This window comes from Arachis hypogaea, chromosome 13 (assembly GCF_003086295.3).
Source record: "Arachis hypogaea cultivar Tifrunner chromosome 13, arahy.Tifrunner.gnm2.J5K5, whole genome shotgun sequence".
NCBI lineage: Eukaryota > Viridiplantae > Streptophyta > Magnoliopsida > Fabales > Fabaceae > Arachis > Arachis hypogaea.
The window spans coordinates 26,168,291-26,193,705 of NC_092048.1; the positions used below are offsets into that span (position 1 = coordinate 26,168,291).

General features: G+C 33.1%; 3 protein-coding genes and 2 long non-coding RNA genes across 15 annotated transcripts; 3 read left to right on the forward strand and 2 right to left on the reverse strand.

The window, feature by feature from the left end:
- Window positions 1-584: 584 nt before the first annotated feature.
- Window positions 585-1,870, forward strand: LOC112737786 (uncharacterized). The gene has a single exon (XM_025787893.3). It carries the CDS (start codon window positions 875-877, stop codon window positions 1,628-1,630), a length of 756 nt encoding a protein of 251 aa, XP_025643678.1. The 5' UTR covers window positions 585-874; the 3' UTR covers window positions 1,631-1,870.
- Window positions 1,871-3,947: 2,077 nt separating this feature from the next.
- LOC112737787 (chaperone protein dnaJ C76, chloroplastic) lies at window positions 3,948-8,642 on the reverse strand. The gene is made up of 9 exons (XM_025787894.3): window positions 7,993-8,642; window positions 7,468-7,596; window positions 7,249-7,378; window positions 7,041-7,161; window positions 6,040-6,121; window positions 5,888-5,941; window positions 5,382-5,420; window positions 5,194-5,293; window positions 3,948-4,275 (listed from the first exon to the last, which is right to left on the reverse strand). Exons 1-9 carry the CDS (start codon window positions 8,212-8,214, stop codon window positions 4,145-4,147), a joined length of 1,008 nt encoding a protein of 335 aa, XP_025643679.1. The 5' UTR covers window positions 8,215-8,642; the 3' UTR covers window positions 3,948-4,144.
- A 623-nt stretch (window positions 8,643-9,265) lies between these two features.
- On the forward strand, window positions 9,266-12,310 carry LOC114925057 (uncharacterized). Its single transcript, XR_011869487.1, has 2 exons — window positions 9,266-9,505; window positions 11,701-12,310. It is a non-coding gene; the product is annotated as an uncharacterized lncRNA (long non-coding RNA).
- A 2,924-nt stretch (window positions 12,311-15,234) lies between these two features.
- Window positions 15,235-20,248, forward strand: LOC112737788 (uncharacterized). 11 transcript variants are annotated; one of them, XR_011869495.1, is made up of 7 exons: window positions 15,295-15,536; window positions 15,654-16,405; window positions 16,750-16,877; window positions 16,976-17,027; window positions 19,621-19,690; window positions 19,807-19,874; window positions 20,008-20,238. It is a non-coding gene; the product is annotated as an uncharacterized lncRNA (long non-coding RNA). The 11 variants fall into 11 exon arrangements; XR_011869490.1 differs by lacking the exon at window positions 15,654-16,405 and having other exon boundaries at window positions 15,235-15,586; window positions 20,008-20,248; XR_011869493.1 differs by lacking the exon at window positions 15,654-16,405 and having other exon boundaries at window positions 15,322-15,582; window positions 20,008-20,180.
- Window positions 20,249-21,919: 1,671 nt separating this feature from the next.
- Window positions 21,920-24,151, reverse strand: LOC112737789 (senescence-specific cysteine protease SAG39). Its single transcript, XM_025787896.3, has 2 exons — window positions 23,611-24,151; window positions 21,920-22,795 (listed from the first exon to the last, which is right to left on the reverse strand). The coding sequence occupies exons 1-2, from the start codon at window positions 24,071-24,073 to the stop codon at window positions 22,197-22,199; spliced, it is 1,062 nt and encodes a 353-aa protein (XP_025643681.1). The 5' UTR covers window positions 24,074-24,151; the 3' UTR covers window positions 21,920-22,196.
- Window positions 24,152-25,415: the final 1,264 nt, after the last annotated feature.

Genomic DNA, 25,415 nt, shown 5'->3' on the forward strand with positions numbered 1-25,415 from the left:
CCGTCTGTTTCACAAATAACCTCACGAAATCTACTATCCCAAACTAGAAATAAACTTCTCTAAATCGCATACAATTCAATAAAAAGAACACTGCACACTTCAACTTTTTTAGTACAACCTTTCAACCAACATTCATCAGAATTGTAAATGATACAACTAAAACCAACATAGTCAAAAGGAACAAAATAACTAACATCACAATTTAATTTAATAAAATGAATTAAAAGTAGAACTCAACACAAACAAAATAAAAAAAAAGACAAAAATTGATACATAACAAAAATAATATAAAACTTTTTTACTAAACTACAAATTAAATTTACCACTTTATTAATATTTCAAGAATTATCTGTATTAAATAAGTCATAATCCCTGCGAAGAAAGGGAAGATTGAAGTTTCATATTTCAATCCTACAAATTTATATCTACTAGAGATAATTGTAATCAAACTCAGAACCCTTGACTTTCAATGTTTCGAAATTGCATATTAATGGAAGAAAAACAAAATATTTTCATTGTCCAATTTTCCACAAAAGAAATGAATATCGGGATATGAGTTTTGTCATATCCATGAAACCCGACAAACAAAAGAAATTTTCATTAAGCTTCCTAGGTTGCATATTCGAATAAAATGAGAATATAAATAAATAAAGCTAGCGTGGTCAGCACCAAAAATAATAATAAAACTTTTTCGGCAGTGCCAGTGGCAATCAATGTAATATGCCACTCAGAAATAATAAACAAATAGTCGCACAATTTCTCTTCTTATCTCCAAAAAAAACTACTCATCATTATTTATAGATATTCTTCAACCTCCTCATATCTTAGTTGAATCCATATTTCAAAGTTCAAAAATCAAACCACAAAAAAAAGAATGGTTGGTGCTGAACAAGTTCTGAAACTCCTAGATTCCTATTGGTTTGAGACTACAATCTTAAGCAACAAAGCCCTTTCAAAACGTGATCAATATTCCCATAATAAGAAGGTGGTGGAAGAAGGAAAAGAAGAAGAACAAGTGATTCTTTCCACGGATATAAAGCTCATAGAAGAAGTTGCAAAAGCAGCTAATAATACACTTGAATTCAGGTCCTTCAGTGATCAAAACTTGGGACACACGGCATCTGTTTTCTCAGATTCGCCGTCGCCGAATTCTGTCCTCACTTTACAGAAACTGAGGACGATTCCTTCCGGAACAGACGTAAGAGAATTCGCAGTGGAAAGTTCTAGAAGCCATGAAAACCAACACACAGTCAAAAGAAGAAGATTCAAGAACAGAGGCAATTTTTACAGCAGCAAGAGCTTAACGGAACTTGAGTTTCAGGAGCTGAAAGGGTTTATGGATTTGGGTTTTGTGTTCACTGAAGAAGATAAAGATTCAAGGTTGGTTTCTTTGATACCTGGGTTGCAAAGATTGGGAAGAGAAGAAAACGAAGAACAAAACAAAAATGATGGAATTGCTTTGGTTTCGAATTCTAAGCCTTATTTATCAGAAGCTTGGGATTTTTATGAACAAAAGGAGATTAGAAATATTTCATTGTTCAATTGGAGGGTGCCAGCTTTGGGAAATGAGAATGACATGAAGCACAATCTTAAGTCTTGGGCTCATACAGTTGCATCTATTGTAAGATAATCCTCGTCCAAAATTCGCGTTAAATTATTTTTATGTGAAATTAATAGTTAAAAATTGTAAGATAATTTAATATATTTAACTAAATTGTCATCACATAAATAACTGTACTTGAATTTTTACCTAAAAAATACCTTATATTTTTTTTGTTCTTATGTATTTGTCTTTTTTTTTTGTTTAATAAAAAATCTTAATTGTAGATTTGTAGATATCTTTTATCCAATATGTACAATTTTTTACCAAGATTTATTTTTCTCTATGTTCCTTTTTATTTTTGTCCCCATTGTTGTTTAGGCTGCAATTTAGGATTTTAGAGATGGAGTAGAATCGCTATAAAATTCAAGAGGGATAAGAGGGATATAGAGATATAAAGTATAAGGATTTGAGTGTTCAAAAATCATTTTGAAGTTTATTCGTAAAGAGAGAGAATTCTTGAGAGTAAAGTAACCTTGATTTGCGTTTTGGACATTCCTGTACTAGTTGATTTTGCCATCTTGGTAGGGTAAATTTGTTTTCTTCCTCTGAAGAATCTTGATTTGTTTATTCAAATTCAAAGTTGATATAAAGATATTTTTTACCTTCAATTAATTTTTTGTTTCTTTATTCAATAACTGAGCAATACAATAACATTAGACAGGTGCCGTTAGCGTAGTTGACACGGGGACCTCATCAACAACTTAAATTATGTTGTTTCGTGAATAATCAATAATAAGATTGGTTGGGCTAAAGTGGAAGAGAATAGAAGAAAAGGTTGACTCATAAATTAATAATATATTTTCATTATTGTAGGGGATGATGTCTCTTAGAGCATATTTATGATTTTAGTAGTCACCAAAAAAAATATTTATGATTTTAGTATTTAAAAATAGAAATAGAAAGAATAACAGTGTGTGGGTGTGTTTTATAAATACGGGGCTATATATATGATATATCGGTTTATATATCGTAAGGCATAAAACACTACTATTCCTTAACAATTTAAGACATTTCGCCGGTATTTATTGGACTCTTTTAAGTAATTTTTTTCACCAAAGATAGAGACATTTAAATTTGCGACCTCTTAAATGAGTATGGAGAGACTATGCTATTTGAAGGCGACCTTTTAAAGTACTTACTAGTGAAATATTATGCAAAAAAATATTATCGATCTCAATGCATCCAAATTAGTTAATCCTTATAAAATATTAAATCTCATATTATATACTATGTAATTTATTTTTGTAAAATAGGATAAACTTGACAACCAACTGTTTTCAACCAAAGTTAAACTAATTTATTTGTTAGCTTAAAAATATTTCTTCAATTGGATCAATTTTTATTACTATTTTACATTTAAATATAGAGAAAAATCAAAATCAGCCCCTGACAATTACTTTGAAAGACAATGAGGCACCTGACAAAAAAAAACCTCAACCCGGCTCCTAATAAAAAAAAATCCAATCCGACTCCTGACAATTACTTCGAAAGGACAACGAGGCCCCTGTACAAAAAAAAAATCAATGTTATATTTTTGGCATAGGGGCTAACCAGTCCCAAAAAAAAATTATCAGGGGACGGATTGGGTGTTTTTTTTTCTTGGGGACCTCGTTGTCCTTTCGAGATAATTGTCAGGGGCCGGATGGAGCATTCACTCTTAAATATAATATTTTCTCATATTTATATTTCATAGTTTACAAATTATTATACCTTGTATTTGTATTTGTATCTGTATCTAGTACGATGAAATATAGTCTTGATTTAGTAAAATATTTTGAAAATGTATTTGTACTTTCTAAAAGAAACATTAATTTATATTTTAATATCAATAAAATTTTTATATATTATTGTAATTTTTATTTAAAAAATATTTTACATTTTATATATATATATATATATATTGTGTTCCTATGTTTTACAATAAATTAAAATTCGTATAACTATATACCCTGTGTCATATCTTGTCTCATATTCATGTTTTATAGTACATTTTTAAAAAATAAAAACTTTACTAAATCGATCAATATTCTGAGTACGAATGAGAATGACATGATTTGAAAAAAAAAAAAAAAAAACCAGTTGCGGTTAACTGAATTGGATAAGAAGGATGAGTGTGCTATGGTATTTGTGAGAGAATATTCTCCCCTCATTCACGACTATTTAAAATGGAAGATACGATGATGACGAAACCAAATTTAAAATTTTGCTAATCTAACAACAGCTCACAATATTGTTGTTTGAATGAAGAAGTTGACAATTTAAATGAAAGAGCTTAATTAGTAGGAATTCCATCACTGTTGGACTATTTTTAAACAAATCTCTATAAAGTCATAATAAAAGCACATTGAAGTAAAGTAGTAACTTTCTTCTATTATTATTGTATCTTACCCTTGTAAATAACGTGTTATATTTACTTGATTAGAGTTGTTGCATATACAATAAGAAATAGACTTACATGATTTAATTTTAGACTATGGTCAATGGATGAATTAATTACATGGGATTTGTAGCTACATATAAGATAGTGTGTAAAATATTGGGTCAGTTGTCTTTGCTTGAGGCAGCTTCTGGAAGCTTAAAAGTTGGAGGCTTATCAACACCCCTTCTTGAGTACTCCCTCCATCTTCTAGCAGCAGCAGCAGCTCTTTTTGCTCTTTCTTTCACTTCCTCCTCTGCAATAAATTATTAACATCTCAAATATCATAACTGCCAATTTTGCATAGAGAATATATATCTCTCATATTTTGTGGTTGTGAAAATAAAAAAACAAAAAATTAATTATTCTGTTAATTTTTATAATTTTATTAAATTTTAAATTAAATTTTTATAGTTTAAAAGTTTTTAATTAAAATCCTATACTAAATCAAAACTTTTAATTAGGTCCTTTCTAATTATTTTTTGTTAAAAAATATTTTTTTTGAAATATTCGTTTTTATGTTTGACGTAGAATGAATTATGGAATATTCTAAAAACACATTCTAGAATGACTGTATTTTTCTTTTAAAAAATAACTAATAAAAAATTTGGTTAAATTATAAAGAGTAATACAATAATTAATACATAAACCAAATCATAAGGCATAACTAGTCATATATCAGTTGTTCAATGTGTAAATGTGTAATTTGTATTCATTATTACATCTTGTAGTTTATTCTACTGCACACCTCTCGATCCAAAAATTATTGCATATTTATAGACATTTAGTGATTTAGGTGGATTGTGTGTCATTCATTTACAAAGTGGCAGAATATATTACCATTTATTATGAATAGATCCGTATTTTTATTGGAAATGTCACTTTATAAATGAAAGAAGCATATTCCAAATGCTCCATGATGAGAATGCAATAATTTATCCCTCCTCACCATTGAATGTGGTGTGTGATCTATATACGATGGGTCTCACATTCAATCTAATTTTGAAAGAGTGTCTAGGCCATAAAATATTTCTAAATTGCTATATCAAAAAATGAAGGGAAACCTTGGAATGACAATTTAGTGGTGTTATGAGACCTTAACGTTATAGGTTCAAGTTGTGGAATCAGTGATGTGTCAAGTTACACCAGTTTTTGCAGTTTGACATGGCCATACCTGAACTTTGGTATTCTTTTGGTTTTGCCCATAAGTTGTCCCAGTATGAGTTTGTTGCATCAGTACCTTTCTGCTTCATCATTCTCACTTTTGCTTGCTCCTTCAAGAAACTCATCACATTAATAAAGTATTCAATTCAGGACATGGTTTTTTTGTGGAAAGATAAATCAGAATATAAGATTTATTACCAAGACTTTTGCTTGCCTCTTTTCCCATCTGCTACTTGCCTGTCATAAGATCAAGTTAAGAAGAAGTAGAACGCGTAAATAATCCACACATATATGGTACACTATGAATAATATCCTGAAAACCATTCTATTAATCCATAACATGATGACTTTATAACCTCTGTTTCAAGGGTTACGAACATTGGATGAATTATAGCATTATGGGCCTTATCAAAGCTGTAACAAGTTAAATTTCAAGTTGTGAACATAAACAATCACACCTTTATGCTTGAAGTTGAAGCAACCGAAATCGCAACCACAATTTAAAACCATTTGAGTTTGATTCCTTATCTAATGATACTTAGATGTTTTAAGTTGAAAATTCAAGGTAATTCAGCCAGGTTTTCGGAGCATGCAGAATATGGTCATTTCAAGCATATTTCAAACTGAGAAAGTCTATTGAACCCCCTCAACAAAATGCAAATTAAGAAGTTATAAGAAAAACTTTGAACATGCAAATAACTTACCATTCTGAAAACATCACTTGATGCTGACCCCATACCAGAAAGCATTAGGGCAACCTGCAGAGAGGTATAAAACAAAGAAGATGAAGACAGAAAACTCATGAATAGAGATCATAAGAGGGAAAAAAAATTGAAGGAAGAAACGGACTCCTTACATTAACTCTCTCTACACGGCGCATCTCGTCTTCAAGTAGTGACAATTGTGCAGCTGAAGTCCAATGAATGCAGTCAACAGGGCTTAAAAAATAAAAAATAAAAGAAATCAACAATCTCGATCGGCTTAGTTGCTTCACAAGGTTAAAATTCTAGCTCTTCGAGATTAGTATCTCACTGATGGCTCAAGATCCTACAGAAGGAGGCTCTTTTTGCAACATTATCATACCAAAGGTTATGAAGTTCTAAGATCTAATAGCATCAACAGATAATAATATATATCATCTAGAAACTTGAGGAGGAAAAGTTCTTGTTCACATATAAACATGAAACTGAATCCTGGTGTAATGGTACCTTGTTATGCCTCATAATGGATTTTAACTACAAATGAAGGTTCTGCATTTGGAATTAATGATCAGTTGAATGAGTTAACCCTTGGATGTTTCGATACATATGTATATTGTTGACAAAGGATGAATATCAAAACATGTGATTTGCATGCTTTCATGAAAATTCAATTGATATGCTTACATAATGCATCCCTATACTGAATAACACTATATTTTTCTTTCTTTCATTTTGGTAAAATGGATAGCCAAAAATTTTGAGAGTTTAGCTTGTCTATTATTGTGTGTTGAATCTGGAGTTCATGTGCTATGTTATTGTGTTTCATGTTTTGCGAATCACTCGAAATGTTAGTTTATACGATGTCGTATGGATTTCTCATCATGACTTGAATATGTTTCTCTTCTCTTTTTTTTTTTTTTAACTAAGATCAGTATAAGAAAAAGATATTAGATATCTCAGACAGTAATGAAAAATTGAGGTGGCTCAATTATATTTGTATCATGCTTTAATTACATCGTCAGAAAGAAAGTTGCAACAAGTGACCAAAATGGATGATTAATAATCAATTAGAGTCATGCAGAGAGACAACAACAACAAATAATAATAATAATAATAATAATAATAATAATAATAATAATAATAATAATAATAATACCAAGTATCAATTGCTTGTTGAACTAATTCAGGGTTCCCACATTGGCTGTATACTCTGGCTCTTCCAAAGTCCTCTTCTATTGAAAACACATCAGGGGCCACATTGGCACAATTTTTGCATCCTGTTCAGGAATTTTGCAACATAACAGGAATTTTTCAACTTACATAACTTTCTAGATATATCATTGCAAGACTAAGTAAAAAAGTACCTATGCAGCTGAATTCATCAACAAAAGCATGATCCTTTGGGCTAGAATCATCGAGGAAGGGATTTATTGATGTCAAAGAATAGCCGTGAATTTCGTCGTAAACCATGCGTTGAACAGGATCGCTTAGCACCTGCACACTGCAATAGTCAATTTACAATGCAGAAAACATAGGGTAAAGTTTCAATGAACATAATTTAAGATATTCAAAATGAAAAATACTGCATAGACTTCATTGATGAATGTGCAGAAATTTGTAGTCTCCGGGTCATTGCCACTCAAATCAGGGTGACAAGCTTTCATACAATTATAATAGGCCTTCTTGATCTGTGCCGGTGTAGCGTCCGGAAGCTAGTAAATTCCACCAAACAATAAATTTTTATTAGTTTCATTTCATTTTTTTTTTGGTGGAATATAAAATCATTCATACGTTTTTATCCATTATTTTAAATTTATTGAAGCTTTTATGATTAAGATTTTCAAAAATCATATTACGAACTTAGTAACTATAATTGGAAAAGAATTAGTTAGTTGGCTAAAAGAAACTACCACTATTCCAATTGATAAGTGAATCATAATATTTTGATGAACATTAATGGTCAAAACAAAAAGAAACTTTGACTCTTTAACTAAGTGTCAGAATTTCATTACTTCTAGTAATTTTACTTCCGTTTTTTAATAATTTCTACAAAAAGTAATAAGAAATGATAAAAAAAAAAGAAAAAGAAATAGAGTTTGATCAATTACCAAGCCCAAAACTGCATAATAGTCATCAGCAACAGCATCAGTGGTAGAAAAAGATTCCTCAGCTGCGACTCTGAGCCTTCCAAAATTGAAGGCTCTTCTGTTGCCATTGTGTGTTACAAAGCTCCAAGAATTTGCAGCGTTTGGCATTACACGCCATGATGATGTGGTTCTTGGACACAGACTCAGTGAAGGATTTTGGACTGGAGAGAGTAACTGAGCCATTCCAATACCAACTCTCTACCGAAATTGAGTATAATATATAAATATATAAAAATAATAATGATAATTGTGGGTGGTTGTTGGATATTGTTGAGAGTGGAAAATGGAGTATTTTGCAATATTTGCGGAGGGAGAAATTTTGGCGTAGAAGGGTGGTGTTGCTGACATGGCAGTGTCACAGCCAAAGACATTCAAAAGAATCTGCACGAACCCTGAGATGAATCTGAGAGGGGGAAAAAGAACGAGACGAATTGGGTTTCACTAGAGGTGGCACGTGTCCTCACGTGCACAGGTGTTGCATTGCATGGTTTGTCACTTGCTTGCCTCGTCTTGTAAATTGTAATTTTCTTTTTTTGGTAAACGCTTGTGTTGTAATTTGCAAGTGCCTTTTAGTTTTGTTTTGGCGTTGAAGTGCCACTACGATAATCGGCAAAAGATAAAAAAGTTGAAAAGATTTGTAAAACAAATAAAATAAAAATTGATTATTATTAAATTTATAATTTTGATTTAATTAAGATTGATGGATAAATTACTAAAAATGAATTCGAATTATCTTATCGCTGACAAAAATATTCTCAAATAATAAAATTTTTAATTTTACACATGTATTTTTATCATGTTTTTAAATAATTTGAAGGTATTTTTGTTAATAACAAAATTAGAGATAATTTTTATTATTGATAAAATAATTCAAGTGTATTTTTTGTGGTTTATCTAAAATTAAATTTATTGGACAAATTATATAAATAAATAAAGTTTAATTTAAGAGTAAATTACTAACCCAACACTGTTCATTTGCCTGAATGACAACACGACCCTTAACAAAAAAAAGGATCTACTTCACCTCATGTTCCTATGCTCCGTTTGCTAATGCGGTTCTTCTATCATTTTTGCCATCAAAGAGTAACGAAACTTGTTTATGTGTTTTATTAAGCTGCTTAGCTAGAGAGTTAAGGTTGTGAGATGGAGGTTAGAGACCCACGTGACTTGTTAGAAAGGACAGGGGCCTTTTCCACGTGAGCACAAATAATACCATTTTGCTTCCCCAGAAGATGTTTCATTTCACGCCTTATAGATTTTTCTATAAAACTCCATGGACCCTCTCTAACAATTATAAGAAAATCCTAGTAGCTAGAGGAACATTTTTTTCCTTTGAGGCAGTGGTGAGTGTGCAAAGTTAGAGGGATGTGTTCACAAGGTTGCTGACGAAGCTTCTCATGATGAAGTTGATGGAACTTGCACGGCGCTACTGGCGAAGTTTGGATGGTTGTTGTTGACGCTACGAAGTGTAGAGGTATGTGTCGTTGTCCCTCTCTCTTTTTATGTGTGTGGTCTTGAGTATGACATGCAACTATTGTTGTCTGAATCCAGCTCTGGTTAAGGTTTAGAAATGTTAAAATATTTTTTATATTGTCATGCCCTATATTTAAATAATATGAAAGCGAAGAGATTTGTTTAAAAATAATTTTTTATGTAATAAATTAAACAAAGTTGAAATAAAGTAATAGAATTAGGTGTTTATAATAAGATCAGATTAAAATGCTTGTGTAACATATTGAGTTTTTAATTAGGATTTAATTTAGGCCTTTTTATTTTTTAGATGGTTAAATATCTGGTTGTCCTTGTGTTTCATCAAGAGAAAAATTTTAAGAAAGATAACGAAAAAGTTTTACACTATTTACATGAAAAAGTTCAAAAAATTTACCATTAGATGTTGACCTAATTAATCTTTTTGATTTGGTAATTTTATTTAAAGAATTAGGCTACTTGAAGTATAAGGCTATGTATTGATATGATGTGACTAATTTTGATATAGAGTCTGGGCTTCATGTCATTTAGAGAATGAAGAGATTAATGAACTGAGAGAAGCTCTTCTTAAGAATAGATATGTGGATGAGTTTTATATCTATTTCAATCATCTCGTGGATCTGCCAAAGGTAATTGATATTAGAGCTAAGGAGAAAACTGTGATTTTAAGTGAGAAGACACCCTCTGATTCATCATCATCTTCCTCTGATGATGGATTTGAAAGTGTTGAGAATGAGGGTTATAAGCCTCCGCTTCTTAGATATTAGTCTGATGACAGTAGCAATGACAATAGTTTGAAGAGAAAAAAAAGATTATGAGTCCTATTAAAAAAAGGGTGACACCTAAAAAAAGTAATAAGGTTGGTGCATCTAAGAAGGGGCTTAACTCAACAAATAGTGAGCCAAAGATGTCTCCTAAAACTACTAAGAAAATAGTCTCTAAAAAATATTTTAGTACTAGAAAAAAAATTGTACTTAGAGATGAGATAAATAAACAGAGAATATAAGATGAGAATAGTGGGCCTGGGCTAGATGTGAAAGGCCCAAGAAAGTCTAGGAGAAGTGAGCCTGTTGGAGGGGGATTTGGTGGACATGTTGCTAATGTGGCTGATGGAGCTGAAGATTTCATACCTAACCCAACTGCAGTAGAATTGGACAGTGATTTTGAGAAACCTTATGAGTATGAATGTGAAATGTACTAATATTATCTGAAGATGAAGGCAAGACAATTTATGACTCTTTTAATGGAGACTCTGAATATGGTGAGGTGGAATTTAAGGTTGGACAAATCTTTTCTACTATGAAAGTCTTCAACAGAGCTCTGAAGGATTATTTTGTGTACGAGGATAAAGATGTATTGTATGTTAAGAATGAGAAGCATAGAATGAGGGTAGCTTGTACAAATAAAAATTGTCCTTGGTTGATTTTCATTTGAAATAGTGCAAAAAGTTGCTTTCAAGTAAAGACTTTATATAATGAGCACTCTTGTAGAAAGATATTTTGATAGTAATTTGGTTGACAAATCTTAGGTGGCTGAAAAATTGGTTAAAAGGCTTCTCATACAACCTGACCTTAAATTAAGGAAAGTAATGGATTATATGATAGAGGAGTATAATGTTCAACTCAACCCAAGAATGACAGCTAGAGAAGGTTATAAGAAACGTTATGATCGAAAATGAAAGAGCACAATATGAAAAGACACGTGATTATCTAATGGAATTGCATAGAAGTAATTCTGGATCAACAATTCTAATGGAGACAATCTCCAACCTGAATCTCTGCCACTATTTGATAAGTTATACATCAGTTTGGATGCTCCAAAAAGAGGTTTAAAGAGGGATGTAGACCGCTGATTGAATTGGATGGCTGCTTCTTGAAAAGCTATTATGGCGGATAGCTTCTAAGTGTAGTGGGACAAGATGCCAATAACCACTTCTATACCATTACATATGCAGTGGTTCCTAATGAATGCAAGGATATTTGGAAGTGGTTTTTGACATTCTTGCAGGAAGACCTAGAAGAGGTAATACAATTTGGAAAGAATTTTATTTTAAACCAACAAAAAGTAAATTCTACAACCTAACTTGTTCATATTCATGTATGATATGTTATTATGTATTTATTTATGATTTTATTTAATTTATGTAACTCTCTTATGTTGTTGTTTTCCTGATTATGAAAGGGCTTAGAATAGAAAGTGATGCCTAATGCACATATGGGAGTATATGTAGAGGATATTGAAGTGCTCTAGCTGCAAAACATTCCAAAAATTCAGCACATCTATGAAAAAGTTAAAGCAGATAAATGAGGGAGCCTAAGAATATATGCAGAGGTTTGATCCTACTGTGTTGTGTAAGGATTATTTCATCAATGAGCCAAAAATTGATAATATTACAAATAATATGTGCGAGATATGAAACGTCAAGATTGTCGATTACAGGAGAAAGCCAATACTTACAATGTGTAAGCACTTGAGGTCATACATTATGAAGAAAAGAATTGTGCACAAAAAGAAGTTAGAGAATCATATTGGCATGTTAGCCCCTATGCAACAGAAGAAACTTGATGAGTTTATCAAGTCTAAGAGCACCAAGTAGAGTGCAATCTGGGCTGGAAACAATAATAAAATACTTTTTGAAGTTCATAGGCAAGGACACAAAGTTGGAGTAAACTTGTAAAATAGGACTTCTACCTGCAATGTCTAGTAGCTGACTGATAAAGTCTTTCTCAATTTACTTGCTCGGTCTGTTTAATTTAATATAAAATTATTAAGTTTGTACTTTGTCCTGAAAGCATGTTGTTGCATCCATGGCTAAGATGGGGCTAAAGTTAGAGGACTTCGTGCACATATGACTCACAATGGACAATATCAGATCAACCTACTAACATTGCATCAAACTAGTCAACAGTAAAGAGCACTGGATGCCAACTGATTTACCTAAGTCATTAATTACCTCTCTCAATTAAGAAATCTACTCATCCTCTAAAAATGAAGAAAAGAATTAATTCTGTTAAAGGAGAGATGCATTCTAATAAGGCTAAAAAGACATTTGAAGTGACCTATAATAAGTGTGGCCAAAAAGACCATTACTACAAGACTTGCTCCAATCCCTCAAAAGATCCTAATTGAAAGCATATGATCAAGAAAAAAAAGAAGAGCTAGCAAGAAAAATATTGTATCAGTGAACTCTACCAATACCACACAAGTATTGTTACTTTAGGGTACGATTTGTCTTATTTAAGAAATGGTTAAGGGTTTAAGTATTACATTATTAGTTAGAGGTTTAATTGTCTGTAAATATAATGGTAAGGTATTTAATATATCATTTTTGAATAATGATTTATACAGGTCTTGGTAGTAGAGAGAGATAGTCAAAATGATAATATTGCATGATGTTAAGAACTACTATAGATCCAGTGGTAAGTAGTCTTCAAAAAGTATATTTCAAAGATATGCTCGTAATCTTGTGATTGTTTAGATATATAAATTGTATGTTGTTCGTAACTCTAGACAAAGACAAAAAAAGAAGAAAAAAAATACCTAAATCAACTCTAAAGAGAATGACACTAATAGCACAAGGGAATGAAATTCCACTTTCACAGTTTGTTCCGCAAGAAGAGGTTGTAATCTTTCTCCCAATTAGAATTATGTCATTACAAGATATAAATAATTGTGTGATATATAAAAACAACTTTGTTGTTTATAGGGAGCATATGAGATTATCAATTTAAACTTTCCACCGTTGACCTTTCTTTAAGGCCTCTTGTTCCACCTATCACACAACTTTTTATCAATATTTTGTCTAATGTTCCTAGTAGATCTACAGTGCCTAAACCAAGTGGATAAAGTGGAGTCATAACTGAGACTATGACAATAGCAACCTCATCAAGATTCTTCAACTTCATCCTCTTACTCTTGGATTTAGGCCTCCTATGAAGAACTAGAAGTGTACTCTTAGGTTTATATATAAACAAATGTAGGCTGTCTTTTTTGATAAACTAGTTTCTAAATAGCCACTGTATGATATTTTGTTGGTTACTTTTTTGATAGGCTAAGTCTATTATGAATCTCAAAGTGTTTATGTTTGTGTCTCTATGCTGGTAAAGGGCTATATCTTTCCCACTTTTAGAGTAAACTTATGCACATAATTGAGGCTTGACAACAGTACCCAAACTCGTGGGTACCCGACTTGCCCCTTACTCAGTTGGGTTGGATAATAACCTGACCCGAGGTGGGACAGGGTCAGATTTGGGGTGAACCCGTCCCTACCCACCCCAGGGTATATATTATATAATAATAAATATATAATATAATATAGATATATAAAAGTTAGTAATTTCAAAAATATATAAACTTCTTTTAGGATTTGTACCTCACATCCTTAGCCTCAAATCTGTAGAGCCATAGTCAAAGTCTTTCACTCTTTTTTAAATAGAGCCACCGGATTTATCTCTCAACTACTTTGTCGCTCGTCCAGACATCCACACCTTCCTTCCTACTTATATGACTATGTATGCTCTACCACTTCACCATATTCAATTACTAACTACATTAGTAATCGTAGGTTGAACCTCACCTATCATCACAACTTTGCTCATGCTAATGCTGTCCCAGAACCTCAATCTTACTATCAGGCAGTGAAATATGAGGAGTGGCGCCATGCCATGGTTGAAGAACTCGACGCACTCGAAGCCAACAAAATCTGGGAATTGGTTCCTCTACCAAAGGGTAAACACACCATAGGGTGCAGATGGGTCTATAATGTCAAGATGTGTGCAGATGGCACTCTAGAGCGCTATAAAGCTCGACTCGTGGCGAAGGATTTTACACAACAATCAGACATTGATTTTAAGGACACATTTAGTCCTGTTGCTAAAATCACTACATTGTGCATTCTTCTCACCATTGCAGCTGTAAAGCATTGGACCATGCATGTTGCAACCTGACATCAACAACGCCTTTCTAAATGACCAGTTGAACAAAGAGGTGTACATGACCTTACCTCTTGGACATCCAGAAAGGAAATAGGGTCTAGTATGCAAGCTTGTGAAATCTCTTTATAGCGTTCGACAAGCATTGAGGCAGTGATTCACCAAATTTTGCACAACCCTTACTTAGGATGGGTTCAAGCAATGCAAGCAGGATTACTCGTTGTTTTCATTGGGTGAGAGAAATGATACCACTTTCCTAATTGTTTATGTCGACGACATTATTGTTGTTGGACCAAGGCATAAACTAGTGAGAAAATTTAAAGAATAGCTGCAATCAATTTCTAAATTGAAGATTTTGGGTGGTAAAGTTTTTCTTGGGTCTGGAGTTAGCTCGCTCAAAGCAAGGAATTTCCTTAACACAAAGGAAGTATACCCTTTTCCTCCTTGAAGATACTGGTTACCTTGATTGTAAGCCAGCGTTGATACCTATAGAAGCCAAATTAAAGATTCGAGATGCAGAAGTAAGAGACCCAATTCCAAATGCTTCAAGCTACCAAAGGCTGATTAGCAGGTTAATGTACTTGACCATATCTAGATCCGATATCACGTTTGCTATGGCAAAGCTTGCCCAATTCATGTTCGATCCTCGCATGCCACATCTCCACGCAGCCCATAGTGTCCTTGGTACTTAAAAGGTGCTCCTGGTCAAGGTTTCCTCTCACTACAAGACACACGGCAGATAGCATCGCTTTATTAGAGTCGGTTTTGAAAACAGCCACTATCTGCAGTTTAGCGGCAATTTTCGTGGCAGATTTGAGAGAAGCCGCTATTTGCTTTCTTTTCAGGGTTCAATTAGATGCCCCTCTTTCTCAGATCTATCTCAATTCTCATTCTGATTGTCTTCACTCTCACTAGTTACAACACAATTCTCTTCTCTCTAACTTCCATCATCATCTCTGCACCTCTCCAAAGTTTCTACGTTGTGCTAGCTCCTCTGCTTTTTCTGCTTCTTCTGCTTCCTCCTCTGTTCTGCCAGATCTGCTAGCTATCTCATCCGCGTAGTGTTGTGCATGGTTCAAATCTGCGGTAGCGACACGAGCATCCTGTCACCGTCACCTCCACCACACCTGTTGCATGTTCTTCTCCTTCTTCCTTTATTTCTTTATTTGGATTGTCGTTTATTTATCTACTTTTTTCTGCTAGGTTTTCACGTTTTTACAAGAGGATAAGTGCCCTTCCCCCATAGCAAAAGGGATCTTATGTCCCAGATCCGCTCGCTGCTCGTGCCTCCTTCCTTCTGCTTTGCACCTTCACTTCTAGTTTTCTCTTTATGATTTTTTTCTATTTTTTTGCGCATTCTAAATCCTGGTTCTGAGTTTGTTCTTGGGTTTTTCTACTAATTAAATTGATTGTTTTGCTTTATCGAAGAAGAAGAGAAAGCTCAATAGAGAATCTTTTTAGTATATTCAATTCAATATCTAAATCAATTTGTAAATTGCAGTGTGAGAATAATTTTTTCAAATATTTTTATAAATTTGTCAGAATCAAGTGAGAAAGTCGAGAGAGAACATCACACAACATAGCTGCAAATTTGGATTGCAATTTTGTTTAGGTTTTTTTTTTGTTTTAGTTCTCAATTTAGTACAGTTTAAAAGTCTTGTGTTGCATCTACAATCACACAAGACTAAAGTGAAATATACTAATATAATTTGGTATTGTATTGCTTTACATCAGGACATGGAATAAAGTTTCTTAGTAATTTGGTTATTCAACTTAGGGAAGTCTGTAACCATTATTTATGTCTCAATACATTATTTTATTTTTCTCCAAGCTGTTATGGTTATTTGTGTTTGCCAATTGCTTTTAGGTTTTGATCTTCAGTCAGTGGACCAAAGTGTTAGACATACTGGATTACTATTTTAGTGAGAAAGACTTTGAAGTTTGTGAAATTGATGGTAGTGTTAGACATACTGCATTAGCATGAGCCGTTAATTTAGATTTATTTGTTGCTCTTGTTATAAGTTTTATATACTTCTTTAGATTTTTAATCCAAGTTGTACAATTTATTAATATTAATTTATAGCATGGTTGTCTGCAAATTTTATTCCAAGTAATCATGCAACATGGCTGGCACATTTTACGACATCATCTTTGACTAAAACTCAGCTGTTATAAACCATGCTTATCTTTCATTTGAATCCATGTACATTATACGCTGAATTTTCTTTCTTTCTTCTTGTATTATTATTACTATTTTGTTAATTTATTTTTTAACTTTTTCAGTTTGTTACTTAATCAGGGAAATCAAGGTTACAAAGACAAGCAGTGGCAGAAAGTCATTGGATTTTATTCGGAAGCCATAAAACTAAGCAGCAACAATGCAACATACGACAGTGATAGGTCCCAAGTTTATCTAGAGCTTGGAAGGTAGCATATCATTCTTGTCTTTCACTTCTCAAAAGTTATTTAGCAAGCATCATGATTTTTTATTTTATTTTATTATTATCCTTTAACTTTTTATGCAGTTACCTCCAAGCTGAGGCGTAGTGTACAAAAGCAATTAACCTTGACAAAAAGGTGATTTACCTCTATAAATAATCCTGAACATGGATAATTATGAAAGTTCTGTGATGATTGATTTTCTTGTCATGAAGACAAACAACTTTTGCTTAGAATCCAAAGTCCAAATATCATGAGTCTGCTTCATATGAAGCTCCTTCTAACTTAGGTTTAGATTCTTGCATATTCTATAATTCCTTTGATCTAGTAGCTGTGCAGAATTTTATTATTTATTGATATTAATTACCTAGGGGTGTTCATGGTTCGGTTTTTTCATAAATTGAACTGAAACTACACTAAACCATTTTAAATGGTTTAGAAACTGAACCAAACTACTTTGTCAAATAAGAAACTGGTTTTAAACCAGTTTACAATACAGTGCACCAGTTTAAACCAGTTCATAAAAATAAAACCAGTTTTAATTGAAAAAACCAGTTTAAACTGATTTATAGGCTAAAACTAATTTTAACTTTTAACATATATAAAATTAGTTTTTACATTTTCTCTCTCCCCCTCTCTCTCTCTCCCACTCTCTCTCTTCTTCTCTCCCTCTCTCCCCCCTCTTTCTCTCTCACTCTCTCTCTCTCTCTCTTATTCTCTCCCTCTCCCCCTCCTTTCTCTCTCTCCTTCTCTCCCTCTCTCTCCTTCCCCTCTTCCTCTCTCTTCTTCTCTCCCTCTCTCCCCCTCCTTTCTCTCTTTCCCTCTCTCTTTTCCTTTTCTCTCTCTCTCTCTCTCTCTCTCTCTCTCTCTCTCCCCATTCCCCTCTTTCTCCCCTCCCCTCTCTTTGTCTTTCTCTCTCTCTCTCCCTCCTCCTCTCTCTCTCTCTCCCGCCTCTCTCTCTCTCTCTCCCTCTCTCTCTCTCGCTCCCTCTCTCTCTTAACATATATAAAATTAGATTTTACATTCTCTTTCTTCCCCTCTTTCCCTCCTTCTCTCTCTCCTTCTCTCTATCTCTCCCCTCTCTCTCTCCCCTTCTCTCCCTCTCTCTCCCTCCTCTCTCTCTCTCCCCTTCTCTCCTTCTCTCTCTCTCCTTCCCTTCTCACTCTTCCTCTTCTCTCTCTCTCTCCCCCTCTTTCTCCCCTTCCTCTCTCTCTCTCTCTCCCCCTTTTCCTTTTCTCTCTCTCCCCCTCTCTTTTCTTATCTTTCTCTCTCTTTCCCTCCTCTCTCTCTCTCCCTTACCCTCTTTCTCCCCCTCCCCTTTCTTTCTCTCTCTCTTTTCTCCCTCTATCCCTTTCTCTCATTCTCTCTCCCCTATCCATTTTCCTCTCTATCTCTCTCTCCCTCTCTCTTTCTCTCTCTCTCTCTCACTTTTTCTCCCTCTCTCTCTTCCTCTCTCTCTCTTGCGCTCTTTCTCCCCCTCCCTTTTATCTCTTTCTTTTTTCTATCTCTCCTCCTATTTTTTCTCTTTTCTCTCTCCCTCATTCTCTCTCTTATTTTTAAGAAAAGAGGGGGAGAGAGAGAGAGAAGATGGATATAGAGTGAGAGAAGGTTGAGAGAGAAAGAGAAAAGAGAGAAAGGAAGGGAAGAAAGAGGAGAAAGAGAGAAAAGAGGGCAAAAAAAGAGAGAGAAGAGGAGAGAGAAAGAACAGAAGGGGGAGAGAGAAATAGGAGAGAGAAAGAGAGAAAAAGGAAAAAGGAGAGAGAGAGAGAGAAAGAGGAAGAGAGAAAGGAGGGAGAGAGAAACAAAAGGGGAGAGAGAGGAAAAAGAAGGAGAGAGACAGACAGAAAGAGAGAGGGAAGGGAGGGGGAGCGAGGGAGAGGAGAGAAAAAGGAAAGAAAGGGAGAGGAAAAAGAGAGAGAGAGGAGGGGAAGAAAGAGAAGGAGAGAGAAGAAGAAATAGGGGGAGAGAGAGAGAGAGAGAAAATGGGAGAGCGAGGAAAAGGAGGGAGAGAGAGAGAGAGAAGAAAAGAGAAGGGAGGAGAGAGAGAGGAAGGAATTGGGAGAGAGAGAGATGTGAAGGGGAGAGAGAGGAGGGAGGAGAGAGAGAGAGAGAGGGGGAGAGAGAGGAAGAGAGACGGGAAGGGAGAAGAGAGAGAAAGAGAGAGAGAAAGACGAAGAGAGATGGGAGGAGAGAGAGGAGGGAGAGGAGAGAGAGAGAGAGAAGGGGGAGAAAGAGAAAAAGAGAGATGGAGAGAGAGAGAGAGGGGGAAAGGAGAGAGAGAGATCAGAGAGAGAGAGAGAGAGAAAGAGAGAAGGGAGACAAAGGGGAGAGAGAGAGAGAGAAAGAGAGAAGGGAGACGAGAAGGAAGAAAGGGGAAAGAGAGAGAAGGGAGAGAGGGGAGAGAAAGAGGAGAGAGAAAGGAGAGAGGGGGAGAAAGAGGAGAGAGAGAGGAAGGGGAGAGAGAAAGTGAAGAGAGAGAGAGAGAGAAAGAGTATGTAAAAACTAATTTTAGTGTTTAAATAAAACCAGTTTTAATTTGGTTTAAAACTAAACTGAACTATAAAAACTGGTTTTTAATAAACTGGTTTTCATAAAAACTATGGTTTCAGTTCAGTTTTTTATTTTAAAAAACTGGTTTATTTAAAACCGTTTCAGTTCAGTTTCAATTCAGTTCAGTGAAACCAATTTTTTTGCACACCCCTATAATTACCTGTCTTTTCTTTTCTCACAGAATGTCAAAGTGTATTTTAGAAGAGGTAGAGCTAGAGAGATGCTTGACTACTATACCGATGCAATTGATGGTAAGATCTTTCATTCAGTTCAGACTTGTGTGCGACAAGTATCTGCACAGGCTACTATATTTCTTTTTTTACATCTTTGTTCGATTGTTGCTCTTATTTTCATATGAAAGTTTCAGAATTTCCAAATCATAGGTGAACTATTTTTCTTTGCACAATACAACTTGGAAGATTAGAAGTTGCAAAGGTTTGTTCTTGTAATGCCTGCAAAGAGATATTAGTTGGCTTGTAAAAGTTGTTAACTTGGTTATCAAATTTCTATATTTGTGTTTCACTTGCTATTTTATGCCATGAATAATTTTTGCCCTATTTCGCTGCAGAGTATTGCAATAGAAATGCAGAGTGAGTCTAGATGGAAGTAGATGAGAGAATTAGCTATGTTTAATGGAAGGGTACTTTTCTATGTTATTTGAAACTTAAATTGTATTTCTCCAATACCTAAGCTTGTGGAGGTTTACTTATTTTTTAATAAATTGTATTTCTCAAACGGGAGAAATTATTATTTTAATATGACAGTGAAGATTGAGGAGGTTATAAACATCTGCTATTTTTAAAAAAAAATGCATGCTGAATTGCGGCGGTTCCTGACCGCCACAACTTTTTTTTTAAACCTGTTTTTTAAATAGCGGCGGTTTAAAACCGCCGCAAGTAACTCATTCCATTTAGCGACGGTTATACCAGCGGTTGCTAAAAACCATCGCTAAAACAATTGCCCGCGCCACTATCCATGGTGGTTTACTTAACCGCCGGTATTTGATTTTGCGGCGGTTTAAAACTGCCGCTAATAATAAAAAAACCACTGCAATGTCCATACTCTCTTGTAGTGTCTTCTCATCCAATTCCAAGTTTAACATCTCTGTCTATGCCGATGCAAATGGAAAAAGTTGTTTGGACACACGTTGATCCACCGCCACCGATTACTACACTTTTCTTGGAGACTCCTTGGTCTCATGGAAGAGCAAGAAACAAAATGTAGTCTCTCAAAGCTTAACCAAAGCTGAGTATAGAGCCCTTGCTAATGCCTCGTGTGAAATAGTTTCCGTAATTTCTTTGCTCAAGTTTGTGAACATTGAAATTAGTTCAACAATACTCTTTTGCGATAACATTTCTGCCATTCATATGGCCACGAACCCTGCACTTTATGAGAGGTCAAAGTATGTAAAAATTGATTGTCACTTCATCTAAAAAAAAGTTAAATCGGAGATAGTAAAGCTTGTTCATGTTTATTTCCAGCAAGCATCAAGTCGCAAACATTCTAACGAAGGCACTTCCTACGCTGCAATTTCGCTTTCACATGATCAAGTTGGAAACATATAATTTGTATTCTCCAATTTAAAGGGGGATGTTAGCTAATACTCCAGTGTATTAAGTTAGCTATAGTTAATTAAATTAAAAATACTAATATTGAGAGTCTTGCACTAAGTCCATGTGCAATAGAGCAGCAGCAGTAATATATATAGGGTAATGTTAGGGAGACAAAAAAAACAGGCAGAATTTACCTTATTTAACATTCATTAATTGTCGTAACAATTAATGAATACTAAATAAGACAAGTTATGACTGTTTTTGACTGATTTTCTTTAATTACCAAATATTTTCATATATATATATATATATATATATATATATATATGGAAATGGTACATACAATAATTACAATTTTACATCAATAACAGAATACAATATACTTCATTTTCTCTCTCAATACTCATTTCTCTAACAAATATTGAAAGAGCAGTCTACCAGAATTTGACTAATTAAACTTTTGGTACAAATCTGTAGACCCTTTTCAACATCTACATCTCCAAAAACAATGACTCCTTCAATCTCTTCTCCTACACTATCCTAAATCTCCATAGCTCTACCATGATTACAGCCGTTCATTATGCCATGTTTGAACACATACAATTGGTATAGACTTTTGATAATCGATCTCATCAAATCGAAAAAAGTACTTCAGTGAGAAAAACCCTAGCCGAGAAACAAATCCCTATTTGGGCACTCTTCATTTTTACAATAACGGCCGTTTACTAATTTTGACCAGTGATATATATGATTATCTGATTTTATTATTATTATTATTATTATTATTATTATTATTATTATTATTATTATTATTTATAATGACCCGCGTTAAAAACTGATTTAGTTTAATAATAAATTACATATGATATAATGATTATTAAAATATAAAGAGAACTATATAATCAAAAACTTGGCAAGCTCCATATATAGTAGTCGCAGACATAACATACCATTTTATTATATATATTATTTGTACTAATTTTTTCACACCCCTGTTGACCCGACATATATATATTTCTCTTTTTTTTTTTCGGTCACGATATATTAATTTCTCGTAAACATGCCGAACCCCACCTACATATAGTGAGTCCCACTTAATATACCTTATTTAACACCTGATATTATTACACAAAATATATTCCCTAGACATATACTGACATACCCCACACACAGCGACGATTACGCACACTTAGAAAAAAAAGGGTTAAATAATTGGATACGAGGGATTGTTGGCAATTCCGCATAACCCTTCTTTGGCATGAATATCTCTCTCTATCCTCATGTACCCTTTCTCTCCCCAATCAGTACCCCATGAATTCTTTATTATCCAATACTTAGTACCATCCTTAGCTTTACCATAACCAACTACGGTAACGGCATGATCTGGCTCAGTCCCACATTTCCCAGTAAAAATACCACTGGAATAAAATTGAAAATCATCCCCACCAGCTTGAACATAAACCGACACTGGTTGTTTTGCCACAGCTTTGAGAAGAGCCTTTTCATTATTGGAAGGAACCTTCTCGAACCCTTTTATCTTAGCTACATTGTGTTTTCTTGTTTCCTTCTCATTTGCCTTACAAGTCTTATCAACTCCTTTGTAAGAGTAGTTTGACTCACTCGTTATTCCTCCTTTCTTTACAATGAATCTAAATGCGTCTTCCATATAACCACCTTTGCATCCTGTTGTGTCGCCTCTGACACAATCTACTAGTTCTTGCTCTGAGAGAGACACCAATTTACCTGTAGCTATTTTGTGAATACCTTCAATTGAAGCCACAGTTGAAAATGCCCAACAACTATCTGTTTTCAATACAAGAATTGAAGAATATTAGCATATAATTTTTGTAATATATATTAGTTATAGTTATAGTTATAGACTTATAGACTAACATCATAATTTTTGTCATTAAATTAAATAGAATACTAGAAAAATAGATTCCTAAAATTATTCGTATTGAATGGAATAGTTGGTCCAATTTTATATTATCTAAAGATTATATATATGTATATAAATTTAAATGAGTTCAACCCTAGTGGTTTTACTAAAATTAGACATTTATATACATAGAATTAGTGACCACTTACTTAATTATTAGTATAAAAATGATGCTTCAAATCAAACTTTTATAAATTAGAGTAACATTAAGGAACTAATTTTTTCAGCTAATTAACATAAATTATTTTTTTAAAAAATATTTTATTTATTTTAAATTTTAAATCTTAAATTATAAATCATTAATTTTAAATCTTAAATTATAAACTTAAATTCTAAAGATAATTCATGTTAATTAACTAAAAGTTGATTTTTTTATAATTTTTTAGATTCAGCTAATCCTTATCTTAATATAAGGACACATTTTAAAAATATATTAATAAAAATTTTTAATATTTTTTATGTTTTTTATAACGTTCTTAATCTATGTTCTTAAAGTCACAGCTTAGCAAAATTTAAAATTTTTTTATAAATTATATATATTCTATATCTTTATTACTTATGCCAATTTTTATTGTCCTTTCTAACATCCAATTATTATGATCACATAAACTCATATAACGAAATAATGCACCATCAACGTAATAACAATGCATGATGCTTTTAAAAAAAAATTACATACAACATCCGCCTTGGTCCTTGATTGGTGTAACAACTCCTCTTTTCCTCCAGTCCACAGTTTCTGGAATGTCAGTTACATTCTCATGCTGAAACGGCGTCGTTTTGGATTCCATGGTCGTCCCCGGCCAATGACTCTTGGGAAGGCCATTAAGAGAAGCCTTGAACTCTTCAACGCTTAGGTCCGCAAATCGGTTAACACTAAGCTTGAAACTTTTGTCCCCAGCCACATTGAAGGACTCAATGAACTCAACATTGTTCTTGAATATTTGGAACCTTCTTTCTTTCTCTTCACCATCCTTATACACTTTTCCATATTCTTCCATCCATTTCTCATGTGTCTCTCTTGTGCATGCAGACTCTAAAAGCCTGCGTGACATTGTTACTTGTGAGTTCCATAAAGTGAGAATGAGAAAGAAACAAATTATTTGGTGAAATTGGATAAACGAAGTAGTAGTCATCGTCATGATGATTGCACACTAATTTTGTTTTTAAGTGTTATGTGTGATGATATAGAAATGAAAGAAGAAACGTTTACAAGGATTGCATTGGAGGCATGCAATAACTACTATATATATACAATTCTTTTGGAGTGGAAATAAGGGGAAATTATTTCAATTAGGGATACTTTAGTGCATGACATGGGGGCCTCCACCACTTCAAACTTTGGATAATATTGTAAGAAGCACTAATTAATCCACGTGGGTTATGCTTTATTTATCCAAGTCAACTAGTCAACGTTCTCTTGTTATCGATGGAAGATCCTTTTCCATCCAATTGATTTTTTATTTAGATGTGAATGCATAATAATGGTCCTTTTAATTCAAACCTTATTGGATAAGTTGCTACCATCTCAGAAACAAAAGTGTTTCTTAAACACCAAAATTATTGGGCTGTGTGTTGATGACTCTATCATCTTTAACATTTTAATTTTGATTTGGTATGTTTCCATTCTAATATTTAAACCTCTACTTTTGAAACTTTAGATTTTGTTGGTTGTTAATTTGATATATGTAAGATTTTATAGGAATTATATTAGGAATAAAATTACCAAACTAATATTTCTTTGCTGTTAGGTTTTTTTTTTTTTTCTTTTGCTTTTCTAGTAAACAATGAAATGTGCCTTCATTTTGAATTATTCCTCAATTCTGAGTTGCTGTGTTTTGATTTTATTTATATCGTTATGTGTTGTGATTTCTAATTGTTTTTAGCTAATTTACATGGGTAATATTAGGGAATTAATTTTTTTAACAAAATATCACTCAATTTTTAAAATTATTTTATGATTTAATTACTTTGTCAGCTTTTATAGTTTTATTGAATTTTAGTTTCTATGTTTTTTTATTGAGTCTTTATAGTTTATACCATATAAATTTTGTAATTAAATTTTTACTGTAACAAAATTATTGGAATTAGAAAAATATTTCGTTAAATAAAATGAATATGGCTAACACTTGACTGAATATTCCATTAATTCTAATATTTTTGTCACGGTAGGGACTTAGTTACGAAATTTGATATGATATAGGAACTCAATTAAAAAGAAAAAAAAATATAAGGATGTAATTAAAAATTCAGTGAAATTATAAGAATCGATAGAATAATTAAATTTTATTTTATTTATTTTAAGTTTTAAATTATAAATAAAAAATTTTTAATTTTCAATTTTAAATTATAAATCTCGAAACACTAAATTCATAAAAAAACAGATTTTTATAATTAAAAAAATTTAATTTTGTATATTATTTAATTTATATTAATTTGCAGTGTTCTAAAATATGTGATTATAATTTTTTGGTCAATGTTTTT

Coding starts and splice junctions, on each gene's coding strand:
- LOC112737786 (XM_025787893.3), top strand. CDS start 875: ATGGTTGGTGCTGAACAAGTTCTGAAACTCCTAGATTCCTATTGGTTT.
- LOC112737787 (XM_025787894.3), bottom strand. CDS start 8,214: ATGGCTCAGTTACTCTCTCCAGTCCAAAATCCTTCACTGAGTCTGTGT. Junction 5,942..6,039: donor GCCGTGTAGAGAGAGTTAAT/GTAAGGAGTCCG, acceptor ACCTCTCTGCAG/GTTGCCCTAATGCTTTCTGG. Junction 5,294..5,381: donor AGAGGCAAGCAAAAGTCTTG/GTAATAAATCTT, acceptor AGTTTCTTGAAG/GAGCAAGCAAAAGTGAGAAT.
- LOC112737789 (XM_025787896.3), bottom strand. CDS start 24,073: ATGACGATGACTACTACTTCGTTTATCCAATTTCACCAAATAATTTGT. Junction 22,796..23,610: donor CAAGGACCAAGGCGGATGTT/GTATGTAATTTT, acceptor TATTGAAAACAG/ATAGTTGTTGGGCATTTTCA.